The 15936-nt window shown below is 36.6% G+C and overlaps 1 protein-coding gene and 1 long non-coding RNA gene across 2 annotated transcripts; one reads left to right on the top strand and one right to left on the bottom strand.

The window, feature by feature from the left end:
- The first annotated feature begins 1057 nt into the window (after positions 1–1057).
- On the top strand, positions 1058–3725 carry LOC148689721 (uncharacterized). The gene is made up of 2 exons (XR_015958818.1): positions 1058–1249; positions 3242–3725. It is a non-coding gene; the product is annotated as an uncharacterized LOC148689721 (long non-coding RNA).
- A 6911-nt stretch (positions 3726–10636) lies between these two features.
- Positions 10637–12528, bottom strand: LOC137708097 (F-box/kelch-repeat protein At3g06240-like). Its single transcript, XM_068447088.2, has one exon. It carries the CDS (start codon positions 12357–12359, stop codon positions 11178–11180), a length of 1182 nt encoding a protein of 393 aa, XP_068303189.2. The 5' UTR covers positions 12360–12528; the 3' UTR covers positions 10637–11177.
- Positions 12529–15936: the final 3408 nt, after the last annotated feature.

Below are 15936 nucleotides of genomic sequence, written 5' to 3'. Positions count from 1 at the left end.
TTTACTTATAAACATTTCATAAAATGTAGTCATAAAATCATGCTTTTCATGTATGCATTTCTAATAATAAAATCATGCATTTTGGAAATGGTCCACTCACAGATACTTCGCAGTTGACAAAACCAAAAGGGTGGGCCCCCTTTGGGCACACCAATTAAGACCAAAAAGCAAACATGACAAAATATCTCCCAATCAAAGTGAATTTACAAAATTGCCCTCAACGTTCTGTAAACTCCGGGACGGGTCGTTACAGTATGGGCCACAATGTTTCTATCACTCTCTGAGGCAATTATTATGAGCACAACTGTCTTCTACCGCTGCTACGTTTTGGGGCATGTTTTTAGCAGTGAGAAGCCAGTCGTGGATTACATTACGGTCATGGCACCTCTGATTTGTATCTCAGTATTTATGGATAGCTGACAAGCTATTTTTTCAGATACATTCCATCATATGTTTTCTCATAGATATGCTTGTTTATTGGGTGCAAGTAATGCTACATGGATTGCCTGTGTATACAAAAAGTGTTTTTTTGCCGTGCGTTTTGAAGAAGTACCTACCAAGTGCTCATTCGAAAATCTCTCACAAACATAAAGCAGTTATGCTCGAAGCACTTTTTATAACAAGTATAACAAAAAATAACTAAAAATTGTTGAGAATGAATGGGAGGAGAGACCTTACATGTGCTCATAAGTAAGTTGAGCTAGTCTCCATATTGCCAATTAGTTCTATGGTGGAACCTTAACTTTTTTCAGGAATCCAAATGCTTTGAAATATTACTTTCTAGTGCTTCCAGAAGATAGCTAAATATGGTCTTCATAACTCGTAAACATTGCTAGTTATTTATGTCGAACGCTTCCAAACACGTTTTGATTATTTGAAAGTGGTTTTTGCAATTCCAAACATACCCTAACTTGGGACACAAATATATAGGAAAAGTGTCACAATCCTATGCTTTGGATTGTTAGGTAGTTAGGAGCTTACTTGGCTATTAAGTTTCCTAGTTACTATAAATAGTAGTAAAGTCACAAGTGTAAATATCTTCTTATACATTGTAATATTCAGAAACATCCATCTTTCTCTCTAGTATCGCTTCAACTTCCATTACTGCAACTCTGAGTTTTCTTCATTTCTTCACTATTGTTGGATTGTTAATATGGTATCTAGCTCAAGTTTGTCTTTTACCTGGGATGTGAGGTGAAATAGGCTGATTTCTGAAGGATATGTGAGCTTTGTGATCTGCATCAATGCGGTAGGATCTTCAATTTCTTATCAGTGATCAATCTCAAGTGTGATTTTTCTTGAATTTGAGCTGAATCTGGCTAAATTATTCCAAAATATTTCAGTGTTTTGATGATTTTTTTAACACATGAAGCTGATTCTTATTTGTTTGATAGTTGAGTGTGAAAACTTGCATCTTGAAACTTGTTAAAGGCAAGAAGATTTAAATATGTGAAGTTGTGAAATCTTTGTGCAAAGTTTTGAATTTGATTGATTATTAGCTATAGAATCTTGAATCTCGAATTTTTTTTTTGTTTTTTTTTTGTGATTTGATCTGAAAAATTGAAAATTCGATTGTATATGTTTGAGATTTCTTGAGTATCTGATTACTATTTCATTGATAATACAAATGGCTTCTACACCTCTTCAAATTGATGGTATACTAGGCATGGTCACTATCCGTTTGCAAGATGATAACTTTGCAAAGTGATCATTTCAATTTCAATCTATGCTAGAAGGATAAGTTTTGTTTGACTATTTTGAGGGTGCAAATGTTTGTCCTCCAAAATATGTGATATCTCTAGAAAGTGGGGTTACCAAAGAACTTACTCAGGCACATCGTGACTAGATAAAAACTGATAAAGCATTGTTAGGTCTGTTAATTGCTACACTTGGTGATGAAATAATTGAATATGTTGTTGGTAGCAAGACTGCATATGAAGCATGAACTTAGCTATCTGATCGTTATGCCACTGTATCTCGAGCCAAAATTAATCACTTGAAGACTGAACTTTATGCCATTAAAAAGGGAGATGATTCAATTGAGAAGTACCTTATTCTATTGAAAAATCTAAAGGATCAGTTACTTGTTGCTGGCTGAAAGCATATAAGATAATGATCTTATTGTTGCTGCACTAGCAGGGTTACCTTCTGAATATAACATGAAGAGGACTGTAATAGTTGATAGAGAATCTCCTATAACTCTTAAAGAGTTTCATGCAGAGCCACTCAGTGCAAATAAGATAGTTGGAGAACTTTAAACCTTTATGCAATTTCCAATGACTGGAATGTTTTGTCAAGGGGAATCCTCTATTGCTGGAGCTAATATACAATTTCATCAAGGTGAATCATCTATAATAGGAGCTAGCAGACAACTCTACCACGGACATGTCTTTCCAGGAAATTTTCAAGGTGGACAACAATCAAATAAATGATATGGTTTTGTTGGACAGTCTCAAAGATTCAATGGAAATAGAAATGGCCCTTCTAGAGATCACTTTACTCAAGGAAAAATATACCTCAACAGTTTCATTCTCAAAGAGACAATGAGGGATACAATGGTCCTAGATACAACTCAAGGCCAAGGTTTTGATGGAGGCAATGGAGAAAATTTTGGAAACAACTATGGTTGTTTTACAAATAGAAATAATGGAAGTTTTGATCGATCATCTATTGGAAATAAAGATGGATCTTTATGGGGTTCATAGAATGGAAAGGGCAGAGGTCTAACATAATTCTAGAGTGTCAAATATGTAGCAAGAGAATGCACACTACTCCTAACTGCTACTACATGAACGAACAAATGCCTGCATCTGTTAGGATGCCAAATCTGTGGCAAACAAGGACATGTTGTACTCAATTGCTTTCATAGGAGCAATTATACCTTTCAGGGAGCACAGCCACTAGTAACTATCAATGTAATAAATGCACAAGCTTCACCAGATTGCAATACCGGTCAAGCATGGCTAATGGATAATGGAGCAACCTACCATATAGCAAGAGATATGGCAGATCTGAGCTTAATTACACCATTTGAGGGGATCAAAAGATAACTGTTAGAAGTGGAGAGTGTCTTCCTGTGAAGAATACTGGTTTTTCCTCAATTCAAACTTCTTCAAAACCTTTACATCTCCATACTGTCTTGCATGTTCCGGAACTTGCTGCTAGTCTTTTATCTATTTACATTTTGTTTAGGCATAACAAATCTTATGTAATCCTTGATGAGTATAATTTTTGGGTGTAGGACAAAGCAACAAAGACAATTCTCATGAGATGAAAGAGTAGTGGAGGCCTGTATTACATCTCCAAACAGTTGTTCTTCAAGTATAATGAACTGCTGCAGTCTACACCAAAAAAATTTATGGGACAGTTAATAAAGGCATTTTTGTGGCGTCATAGGCTTGGGAATCCTACTAATGAAGTTAAATAGTATGCTTTCGAATTCCAATATTACTTACACATGTGATATAAATAAACATATTTGTAGTTCCTGTTTGAATGGTAAAATGTCTAGACAAGTCTTTGAACCAAGAAATCATGAGTCTGTAAAACCTTTTGAAAGAATTGGTAGTGATGTGTGGGGACCATCATCTGTTGTATCCATTGATGTGACAAGCCATGTTTAGGCCTACTCACCCTTATTCTTGGCTCCTCTAGGATTTTAGTGGTAGAGTTCATGTGATGACGAGGATTTCTAGCAAAAGCTAATATGAATGATGTTTCTCATTACGATATAAATGCTATTAACGGAGTGATAAGGGCTATACCCTGCTCATATGCTTACTCTAGTATTAGTTACTTTAGGTTTTAATTTACTCGCACTTTCCACAACACCATCACTTTACGGCCGTTTCACCTTTTAGACTATATGCTTGCGAATTCGTCCATAGGTCAAATTGGATATGTATTATTGGAATAATTGTTGGAGACTCAAATGATGGATATGCAAGCATGATAACTTATATGTTGTTGTCGATCAGCATAGCTTGATGTGGGTGTCCAGGTGGACATGGTGGACATACTGGATCGAGATATTTCCACATTTATAAGAATATAATTGAAGATAAAAAAAAGTTAGTAAATTAAAATTTGAATTAATAAATTCAAAATATTTAGTGGGCGATACTGAATAAAAATATACATTAAATATTAAAACAAGAGTGCTGATAAACCCACCTCATTATCTTATTTCTTCACCCACATTTTAATGAAAATATTAGAGACACGTTTATCCTTCTAGAAAAAGACTTTTAAACCCTACCCATTTTCTCTCCCTCACCGTCTCTCTCTCTTTGTCTCCAGTTTTCTCTCTTTCGTTTCATCTCTCTCCTCAGCTTCAACCGCCACGACCGAGCCATGACTCAAGTTGTTGTTGTTCTAGTACTTTCATTGTAGCCTCATTGTAGGCTTCCTTTGCCCTTGTGTCATTTTTTCACTAAAATTCATTTCATGTTCTAATACTCAGATACAATTAAAACTTGAAGATGGGGTAGGTCTGGAATTTTGCCCTTGTATCATTTCAATAGGGATTTTGGGTTGGCGAGGTTGAAAATAGAGGCGGAAGCGGGAAAGGGATGGGATGATAAGGGGATGAGGCTTAGTTGTCCTTCACGGGCTACTCTTTCTTCCTTACTTTGTCCTCGTACTCACAACCTTGGCTACCAATTAACTGATTTTGCTACTAAAGGAAGTTGAGGGAAGGATTGGGGTGCAAAAAGTACAATGAAGAGGTGGTGATGTGATATAAGGCTATTTTAGGAATAATAGTGGGTGTGGAAATGAGATTTTAGTTTTTAAATTTTTTATAGTGGGTGAATTATAATATGGGTGGGAAAATAAGACAATGGGGTGGGTCTATCATCATTCTAAAACAAAAACGGAATTTGAATTTGAATTAAATACACATCAAACGACTAGAATCAAATATGTAACCTAACACATGTTTTAATAAAACTTCAATATTTTTTAAGTCAATCTTTTCATTGGAAATACGATCACATAATCACTTTTTATCTAAGTTTACCCCAATTTTTATCTACACTCTATTAAGAATTTAAATTTAAACCTTTTCTAATTTCACCATGTTTCTTCTAAAATTACCCTCAAAGATCAGCACCACAAACACCCTAACGCTGCCTCCCATGAATCACTAATTTCTGAATTTCACTATAGTCCAACATCTTTTTGTCTCTTCTGTATTATTCGATATAAACCAACATGTTGGTTCTGAATAAAACTCTTCTTTTGTCTTTTGACACAATTAAAAGTTATTTATTTATTTTATTTTATTTTTTATTTTTTAAGTAAACCTAAGTGATGGGGTTATATATATATATATGAAAATGGTCATCTGGGATGCAATTGATCCTAAATATTGTGCTGACTGTTTGAATTGGCGGGGGCAGCCTATGAACTTCGTTTCGTTGTGATCGCTGCCAAGAGTGACCTCAACCAATTCAGTCATCCCGGCCCAGTCTTAGTTGTTTAATAAAAAAGCTACTCTTATCACATTTTCATACCACCTCTCTAATGGAGATGGGACGTACATGTGTTGGTGGTCCTCCCCCTATTAGAGAGGTGATACACATGTGGTATGAAAAGTGTGGTATGTGTAGCATGACTCGTTGAATTGGCACTTGAATTTTGGTACCTTATTTGGTACCTTTGTGTATAGCATTTTCAGTGCAAACCGCCTCAAGGGACAGTCGAAGGCCACCAACCAGAAATTGCAGTTACTACTAGTGCCAAATGACTAATCTACCATTGCTCAAGCTTAGCGAGATGATTGAGGTTGCTTCTTCTGCACTGCCTATAAATAGAGCAAGAGGCCTTCTCTATCTATTGGGACACATAATCCTCACACAACTTGCCCCTGAAAGCGAGTGGTGAACTCTTGTTACCACAAGGTGCCTTAGTCAAGCCCTAAATAGGCCCTTAGGCTCTCTTGTAAAAACAATGAGTTTGTTTAGGCATGCCACTGTTGGCCAAGATCAACGGATTGTTTTTTTTTTTTTTTTTTTTTTTAAAGTTGTTTAGTGTGCCATTTGCCTGCGCCGCAAGGAACTGGCATTGTTCTTAAGAGCAACTCCACCCCTAAAGACTTTGCGCCAGCACCCAGCCCATTTATCCACTTCAGTGAACAGTAATAGACCCTAATGAACAGTAATAGGCCAAAGCACCTCCACCCCTAAAAAAATGTGCTGGCACCCAGTCTAAAAATGTGCTGGCACAAACGATCTCCACCCCTACAAAATGCGCTGGCACCTAGTCCATTTAAAATATTAATAATTTTTTTATAAAATAATAAATTAAAAAAAATAGTTTTAATTTCGGATAGGATTTTTAACCAATCTCCTCATGCCACGTGTCATTATCCGAACATACTATTTTGTGAATAAATTTCCGCTAAGATTTTCAACCAATCCCGACAAGCCACGTGTCACTTCCTGTTTACAATAATATAGGCAAGATTTCGATAAGATTTTCAAGCAATCTTGTCACGCCACGTGTCATTATCCGAACGTACTATTTTGTGGATAGATTTCTGATAAGATTTTCAACCAATCCCGACATGCCACGTGTCACTTCCTGTTTACAATAATTTAGCCAAGATTTCAATAAGATTTTCAACCAATCATGTAGTGCCACGTGGCATTGTCCAGAACCTTATCTTTTCTTTTTTTGTCCATATAAACCCTACATCCCTACATCCATCCTCACACTAAACTCAATCATTTTTTTTAGCTCAAAATCCTTCTTTATTGTTTTCAGATCTTGAGTTCTTGCAATGTCTTCTTTAAGGAGAGTGTATAAACAGTTGCAAGAGCAGCAGAAAAGGTTGTTGGCATAATAGGAAGAATTGGTTAATCTTGACGAAGGTGGAGGTGGAGATGAGGCCTTCGCAATTGAGGAGGATGAGGATGATCACCATAGAAGGCGGAGGGCCTCACATTCCCACCGTATCATGGAAGCTGTGGGTCAAATAGCCAAACCCAGACGTGCGGAAAACATCGATAGAAGAAGGGAAAGACAAGGTAAAGATCTCTTGGAAGATTATTTTATTCCCAACAGTGTTTTCCCTGATCATGTTTTTAGACGTCGTTTTAGAATGCAACGAAGTTTGTTCGATAAAATCATGAATGCTGTTTGGAACCATGATCCATACTTTGTGCAAAAAGAGGATGTTTTTCATGCTCTAGGTCTTCTTCCTGAGCAAAAAATTACGGATGCCTTGCGAATGCTTGCATATGGAGCATCTGCATATCAAGCGGATAAGATCGCAAGGATGTGAAAAACAACTGTTCTGGAGTCCCTGATGCGGTTTTGCTCTGCAATTGAAGCCCTCTACACTAATGAGTACCTTCGAAAACCCACGCCAAGGGACATGCGAAGACTTCTAAGGAAGGGTAAGATGCAAGTCTTCCCTGGAATGATTGGAAGCATCGACTGCATGCACTGGACTTGGAAAAACTGTTCAAGTGCGTGGCAAAGAGCTTATTGGGACAGAAAAGGAGCCAAAAGCATCATTTTGGAAGTAGTGGCTTCATTTGATACATGGATTTAGCATGCTTTTTTTGGTGTTCCAGGAACTCAAAATGACCTAAATTTCCTTGCCCAATCTCCAGTGTTTGACGAACTGCTACAAGGAAATGGGCCGAGATGCACATATTAGGTTAATGGTAATAAATACGAGGGACCATACTACCTTGCAAATGGCATTTACCCAAGGTGGTCAACATTTGTCAAAACAGTGCCATATCCACAGAGTGAAAAAGAAAAACACTTCGCAAAGTGTCAAGAGGGGTGTAGGAAGGATGTCGAGCGTTGTTTTGGTATCTTGCAAGCTCGTTTGGGCGATTGTCAGGGCTACAGTTTGAATGTTTAATGTTGAGGCTCTTCGATCCATCATGATGATGTGTATTATTCTCCACAACATGATTGTTGAAGATGAGTATGATTATGATGCCGTCGATGAATACGAGCCGAATCTGATGAACAACTCAAGAACACAAATCTACTATGCTCATGACCGGACCGAATATCCCGTGCAACACGAGCCGTTGGAACGGGATGGACGTTATAATGAATTGATCGTTTAGCAGTACACTTCATTGCAAGAGCTATACTGGCACGTAACCTGCCAGAATGACTTGATTGACCACCAGTGGGGATTGCACGAAGGCGAAGATAATTAAAATAAGGCTTGTGGTTGAAGAATAAAGTGTATTGTTTTTTAAGTAATCTTATTTAGTGTGTTTTTTTTTTTTTTAAGTTTATATGGTAAGGTTATGTAATTTTATTTGGTGTTTTTTTTTTTAAAGTTTATTTGGTGAGTTTATGATATCTTATTTGATGTGTTTAAATAAAGTACAAAAAATAAATAAGAAATTAAATAAATTTCTAAAAATAAATAAGAAATTACAATATGAAATTAAATAAAGTTCTAAAAATAAATAAGAAATTAAATAAAGTTCTAAAAATAATAACAAATTACATAACAAATTAAATAAAGTACTACAAATAAATACGAAATTATAAAAAGTCTGTGGAGTTAGGATATGTGGTGTTAGGATCTTCGTTGCTAGGATTTCTGTAGTTAGAACCCTCTCGACTTGTTTCGACATCTCTTGCACGCCTCCTTCGCACGACATCTCTTTTTTAATAGATGTCCAAAAATATTTTGAATTCGGAGACAGTCCTACTAGAGACTTGTTCATAGTGTCATAATCTGCTTGAGCCATCATTTCTTCTCTAAGCATCTCATTCTCTCGATGAAGTGTTTCTCTAATAATCTTGTTCTCTCGATTAACTATTTCTTTGTCACTGAGCCGCCGCATCACGAGCCTCAGTAGCTGCTATTATTGCTGCCATATCAGTTGCTTTTTCCTCATCTCTAGCCATTTCCCACGCCATGTTCAGTTCACCATGGCGAGCAAGTTCCTCCATATATTTAATGTAGTCATTTTTGGAAGAACTACCTTTTTTCTTTGATGCCTTTTTACCTTGAGGCCTGAGGGACTGACGAGTTGGTTAGGTCTCCGGCACTTCTTAAGGCGTCCCTTCGGCGTCTTCAAATGTGTTGGATTCTTGTTCGGCCGTGTTTGCTTCTGGTGAACTGTGTAGACCCATACCGTGCATGCCAACTTCTGGACCGGTTGCCACAATTTTGTATCTAGGGCAATCTTTGACAATTTGCCAACATTCCCATTTGTTGAATGATTTGTTACGGTTCTTTGCATTGTAGAATGCTTGTGCTTGTAGTGTCTATAAAAATGTGGGATAAGATAGTATTAAAAAATACGGGTGTAACACAAATAAATAAATTAAAATATTGATGCACGTGGAATGCATATAAATCACATAAGAAATTACATAAAAATTACATAAGAAATTAAATAAATTAAAATATTGACGTGGGTGGAATGCATATAAATAAGTAAAAATATTGTTACCTGATCCGCTAAACTTGTCCCACTACGCAGATTACCGGAAGCATAAGAGATGGCATTTTTGCAACAAGAAAAGGATGCGTTGAGTTTTTTCCAACGACCTTGAAGACCTTGACTAGATCTGGCATCTTTTTCATGTACATCGCAAAACACTTTCGTAATTTTACTCCACATTTCTCGCTTATCCATCTCATTACCCGTAATCGGGTCATGAGTAGTGTGAACCCAACATTCACATAACGTAACATCTTCAATGAGCTTCCACGAAGTCATTTTTTTCTCTCAAAGTGTACAAAATATTCAAATGTAGAAAGTGTAGAAAGTGTAGAAAATATTGAAATGTGGTGTAAGGTGGAAGATGAGGGTTAGGTATTTATAAAAAATAAAAATAAAATTAATTTTTTTAAATTTTTCTGTATTTAAAAAAAAAATCATAATTTTAATAAATTTTTAATAAATTTTAATGTTGTTAATTAATCTAGACCCTTGGATTTGAAAAATATTCAAATCTAACAGCCAACGAGCTGCCACGTGGCCAACGGTCAAAATTCTGACTGTTGGGCCTTTTTTTTTATTTTGTTTTTTTTTTGGTGAAAAAAACGTGGACCGTTGATCTGTGATCGGATGGTCCATTTTAAAAGTCAAATTTAAATTTTTTTTACCGTTGGAAATCCAACGGTCTACAAAAACTAGCCGTTGGAAATCCAACGACACTGAGGAGGGCCACATAGCCCTAATTTGGGTGAACACAAGTTGGCTGACAAGCGGGCCCCGCTGCCTGCACCCTTGTCTCCTACTCGCGCCCAGTCGCGAGTGTGCTGCACGCGCCAGCCAAATAGGCCGGCCTCTGGGTCTGTCCGAAATGGGCTGGTTGTTGCCTGGCTTGGGTTGGGTGCCAAGTTGTTTTGCCGGCTAGAGCACTTTGATAGGGTGCTGGGCTATTCCACCTCCGGTTGAACTGCTCTAAAGGAATGTTATCTTGGAGGAGTTAAATCCATACTTAGGTCCTTTTATGTGCCTTGAAAACAAGGAGTTTATCATTTTCTTGTGCTAAACACCCCAAAAAAAAAAAAAAAAAAAAAAAAATCAAGGATCGCAAATTGATCAAAAAGAGATTTTGAGCCAGTGAACAACCTTTGAGTATTGGGGGAATGCAGGACAGTAAAGCAAAATGAATAAACAAGGGGATATATCAGCAAATATTCAAGAAACATTGATAACTAAGCGAAACATAAAGACAATAGCGTGAACGTAAGTAACAAATACGAGCCATCGAGCAAGTTTTTTACGTAGTCGGGCAAGTTCTTGTAGTTGTGGGCAATGTACTAACAAAGGGCTTTTAAAAAAAAAAAAAAAAAAAAAAAACAAAGAAAATCAATAAATCAAAATGAAAGTAGCAAAACTATAAATACAAGAGAATGTCTTAGTTACAGAGGGAATGCTTGAAAAGTAAGCGGCAAAGCTTTAAAGAAGTCTTTTGATTTGCGTTGAGCGTCTCTTTATCTAATCCCTTTGCCGCCTTTTATAGAAGCCTTTTTTCTTCAAAATTAAGTCCTTGTAACTCGGTTCATTCCCTTTTCTCCAATTGTGATGTGATGTTTGTCAGAGGATTAGTCCTTATTTGGATACTCGAGCTCGGATCCTCCCCGATTTACAAGTTTTTCCACGGAAACTAAAGTGTTATACCATGCATCCAAATTAAATAGGAGACAATGGAACTTTGTCCTCAACTTACTTGATTGGAACAATAGTTTCCACATAAATAAGAGCTTCGAAATCTATAACCTCACTGACAGTAAGAGGAATATGAATATACTTGAGATTTCGGGTACTACAATTATAAGAGGTGGCTCTTCCATCGGAGTCAAGCATAAGAAGCTCGTCACTTTTCCAAAATGTCAATGGTTGCTTAATGCCTTGTAAGCGTCCAACGGTTAGGAGTTTTGTCCATGAACTCTTAACTCCGTCATAGTTGTCCATTACCCATATTTCACATGATTGAGAATCCTCACTTGGATCAAAACGAGAGCAAAAGGAAACAAGGGATTCATTACGAAGAAAAATATAATCAAAACTAAACCCGGATTCTCTACTAGTAGGGAATTGTATTATATAAAATATCTCATTACCTAAATCAAATGAAAGTATGTATTCCTTGCCATCCGTTGCATACAAATAAATAAATCCCTTCAAGTACACTGAACAAGACCAGGAATAAGTTTTACTTGATATATCAATCTTGATCTCTTTCCAAGAGTTGGAATCCATGGTATATACCTCAGCCGTGTGAGGAAGAGCAATACGATGATAATATGTTTGCTCATCATCTGAATACTCGCAATTTTCTATAATTCGCACAACCTTGTATTGTTTAGCTTTGCAATCATAGCCAAATCCCATTGCCTGAAAGGTTGTTTCCAATTCGAATTTTCCCTTGGGATGGGGTAGAAGAAGGCAAGAATCGGGAAGTTGCCTGAATTCCCTAATTCCAGGATTGCATAAAACAACATTTTTCCCTGTTATTACACAGACAATCCCATTGCAACAACCGTGAATCAGTACCGGGTGATGGTCTTCCATTGGAAACGGAATGTTTAGGTCCTCAACATCATAATGAAGGTTGTGCTTATCACTATCAATGGAAAGATTAATAATGGACCATAAAATTTCATATTTCCAACTCTCGTCCGGGAAAATGTGAGCCTGAGAACGATTGAGAAGGATAGAAGTTGAGGACGAGAGGTTATTGTCCATGGAATTGCTGAGGTGTTTGGCCACAAAACTTGGACTCTTGATGAGAGTGCACCAAGACTTGCGTATGCATTTGAATCGCATCAGAGACTTAGGCGGCAACCTGGACAGGATTTCGACCACCTTATCTTCAGGAGTTTCATTTTCATGCACCTGGGACATTTTGGCAGTTTTGCTTCACTGGAATTCTTCACACGTATATATATATATATACACACAAGAAAGAACACCAGTTTGAGTGACAAACTAAATTAAACCCCAAGTCCCTAAGGCCTGGTAGATCAAAGTTCGATTATTAAACATATCACCACATAAGATGCCAAAATCCAACAGTACTAAATAAACTTGGAGTTCCATAACCACGACGTCTATAGCTATCAAAGAAAAGATGGGCGATCCACAGTTGGCGTTTTTTGAGTTTTCCAAAGAAAACAAGGGTGATCCATTTAGTTTCGAGTTTTATGGAGAATCATATGTTCAAATTTACTATTTTTAATTTATTTCTTTTTATTGATACAAAAATAACCATTCGGGTATTACATTTTAATTCTACATTAGATTAACTAAGGAAGTAAAATTCACATGATACCCCTGCATGGGCCCGCATGTAACATCACATGATTTTAATTAACTAAGAAAAGAAAATTCACAAATTCATACACGAGTTTTAGTTAATCAAGTAAAAAAAATTCATTAAAAATACAATCACATAACCACTTTTCATCTAAGTTTACCCCAATTTTTAATTACACCCCCAATTTCTGAACTTCACTATAGACCGACATCTTTTTTTCTCTTCTGTATTATTCAATAGAAACCAAAATGTTGGTTTTGATTAAAACTCTTCTTTTGTCTTTTGACGCAATTAAAAATAAAAAAACGTAAGTGGTTGGATAAACTTAGGTGAGAAGTTGTGTTTATTTAGAACTCACAACTAATTTAATATATATGAAAATGGTCATCTGGAGGTATGCAAGTGACCGTACTGCATATACAAGCAGCAGTACTAGCTAGGCCGCTCTTAATACTGGATACCTTTGGCGGGGCATAAATATTGTGCTGATTGTTTGTGTGGGCGGGGGCAGAAATATCCTAAAAGTTCTGGAGACGATATATGGATTTTTTCTAAAGAAAACAAAAATGCCCTCATTAAATGAGTAAGGTGCACAAATATTCTCATGCGCAATTCAACATCTCTGGAGGCTTAACCAGCAAACTACAACATCACCAAGCTCAAATCTTTGTTTTAGAATTCTGATCATGGTAAATGTAATTGTTGCTCGGTGTGAAGACAGTTGCTTAAGTTATATGAAGATTACACGCTATGTTAGTGATGAGTCCCAGGTGGAAAACTATTGGGAAGGTCTCAAAAGCCTTTTTTAACAAATACATGCAGACTCTGAGACTAAAGGGTTAAGTAAGATTAGATACATGTTCCGACTGAACAACTAAACTAGGATTTGGGAGATTGACTAAGAGCAAAACCTGAGATTTAGCAGAAATTTCATAGAAGCATCAAGAAGAGAAGCAGCATTGGAGATCTATGGTTGTTCAGGTTATCATTTGGACATTAGGATTGAATTAGAATTGAGAACCCTTTAAATTCAAGCCATATTAGGGTAGAGGAGAATGAATTTTCACTTTGAGGGGACTAGACGTGAAAAAAATCCTCCCTTTCTAATCCGACTGTTTTGAAAGGGATTGGAATGGATAAGTTTTCGACTGAGTAATCCATCTTCTACTAGCAAGTTGAATTTTTTATTTCTTCCATCAACAAACGTTAAAAATTGTACCCATTCATATCCAATACTATCCTCTATACCAAATGAGGCCTGTTTAAGTTCATTAATCTGACCTTTAACTTTTGCGTTCACTACTACAAAAAACATCTTTCACGAGAAAACAAGTTCATCGTGCAAAGCCGTCGTGCTAAATTTGGGGCGACGAAACCTTCTTCGCCTAGAACTCGTCACGCAAAGGTTGAGAAGCAAACAATTGCGCAACAAAGGAGAAAACTTTGTCGCTGAAGACCTTTTCACGACGTGAACTAGCGACAAAGGTACTCTTCGCACTAAAGTTTAAGGGAAGAAGGAATGTCGCCAAGTCAAGTTTAAGGTTATGACAGAGCATCATTGTGTTTAACTTTAGGCGATGACAAGGCTTCTTTAGGTAACACATTGTGCGGGGACGGGGCTTCGTCGGATAAAGGGATGCAACAAATTTGTCCTATCATATTTGGTTTTCAAGTATTTTTAACTTTTTATTTATAAATATGTCGTCATTCCAACTTTCTTGCGACGAAAGAGTTCCAAGCTTTAAATCTTAGGTGACGAACGTTGTTCATTGTGCAAAAATTTTTAAATAATCTTTATTAAATTACAGATTAATTAATTTTTTTTGTTAAATTACATATTTTAATTTATTTAAAAGACAAAAAGAATAATTAGATTAATTATTATTTATATTATATATATGTGTGTGTGTGTGTGTACGTACAAGCCAAAAAAAAAATCCTAATACAAAAAATAAAAAAATAAAAAACATTAAAAGCCAGTGGTCGGGGTTTGTTGAGTCGAATGGCTGGGTATGTGCTGTATGGAATGGCTGGGAACTTGATAACTGAGCTAGCTGGGAAGCTGAGGATGGCATGGGAAACTGAAAGTCGGACAATTGGAGGGTATATAAGATTTGGGACATCTGATGGCCTTGGACCACAAGCTACTGCTTCAGGTCATTAACTTGTGTCGTCAACGTGGCAACCTGTCCCAAGGTCTGCCCGGAAGAAGATGAGGCAGCAGTATCATGGTATCGAGCATTCTTCATCCTCTGATAATCCTTACTAGGCTTACAACTGAGTGTCTGATCCAGAGTCTCAGCCATGATCTTAAGACTCGCATCCTCGGTCAGAATCATGTCCTCAATAAGGGTGTCCGAGGAAAGCTGTGATGCTTCTCCACCATAGTAGAATGTAATAAGAAAATACAAATTAATATTTTAATATTTATAAATGTAAGAATAATAACAATTACATAAACTTATATGCAACTGCTTAGTTGTCTAATCGTCGGGTTGAACGTAAACTTCCTTGAACATGTCAGTCTTCCAGAACTTAGAACCCTCCTAAAGAAAAAAGTTAAAAAATTTGTTATTAATCCTAATAGAAATTAATATGTATTACAATTTAAAAAGGGAATTGTTATTGGCAGTCCAAAAATCTCATTCTACACTCCAAACTTTCTATATTTGGAAAGAAAAATACACTTGTAAAGAGTGTAGAATGAGATTTTTGGACTGCCAATAGCATTTCCCTTTAAAAATGATATACTTTTACCTGACATTGTTTCTCCAACATATAGGAGAAGGGCCTCAAATTAAAGTAGCAGAGAAGTTTCTTCTCCGACCTATTGATCATGTTGCCAAAGTCAAGTTAGTGAATGATTTTAGACTCAAACAGTGGGCAAGAGAATTAAACTATTTAGATTGCGTTACCAGAGATGAACCCTAGATGGGTGTATTTATATCGTGGGGAGGAAGACCTTTTTAGGATAAAATCATTGTTCTAAGCCAGGAGAATCCTAGAGGATATCTAGAAGTAGATATTGCACCCTCTTACGAGTTGTGATTACTTGTGGTGCACGCTAATTCTAAGATTGTAAGAACTCTAAGACTTATAGGATCTGATTATGTCCATATCCATATCAGATCGCATGTCTTATAGAACAAACATGGTTATCTAGTG

This window comes from Pyrus communis, chromosome 17 (assembly GCF_041283825.1).
Source record: "Pyrus communis isolate YQ-2024b chromosome 17, ASM4128382v1, whole genome shotgun sequence".
In the NCBI taxonomy this organism is placed as follows: domain Eukaryota; kingdom Viridiplantae; phylum Streptophyta; class Magnoliopsida; order Rosales; family Rosaceae; genus Pyrus; species Pyrus communis.
Note: the sequence above shows the minus strand (reverse complement) of the source record. Positions and strands in the feature narration are given on the sequence as shown.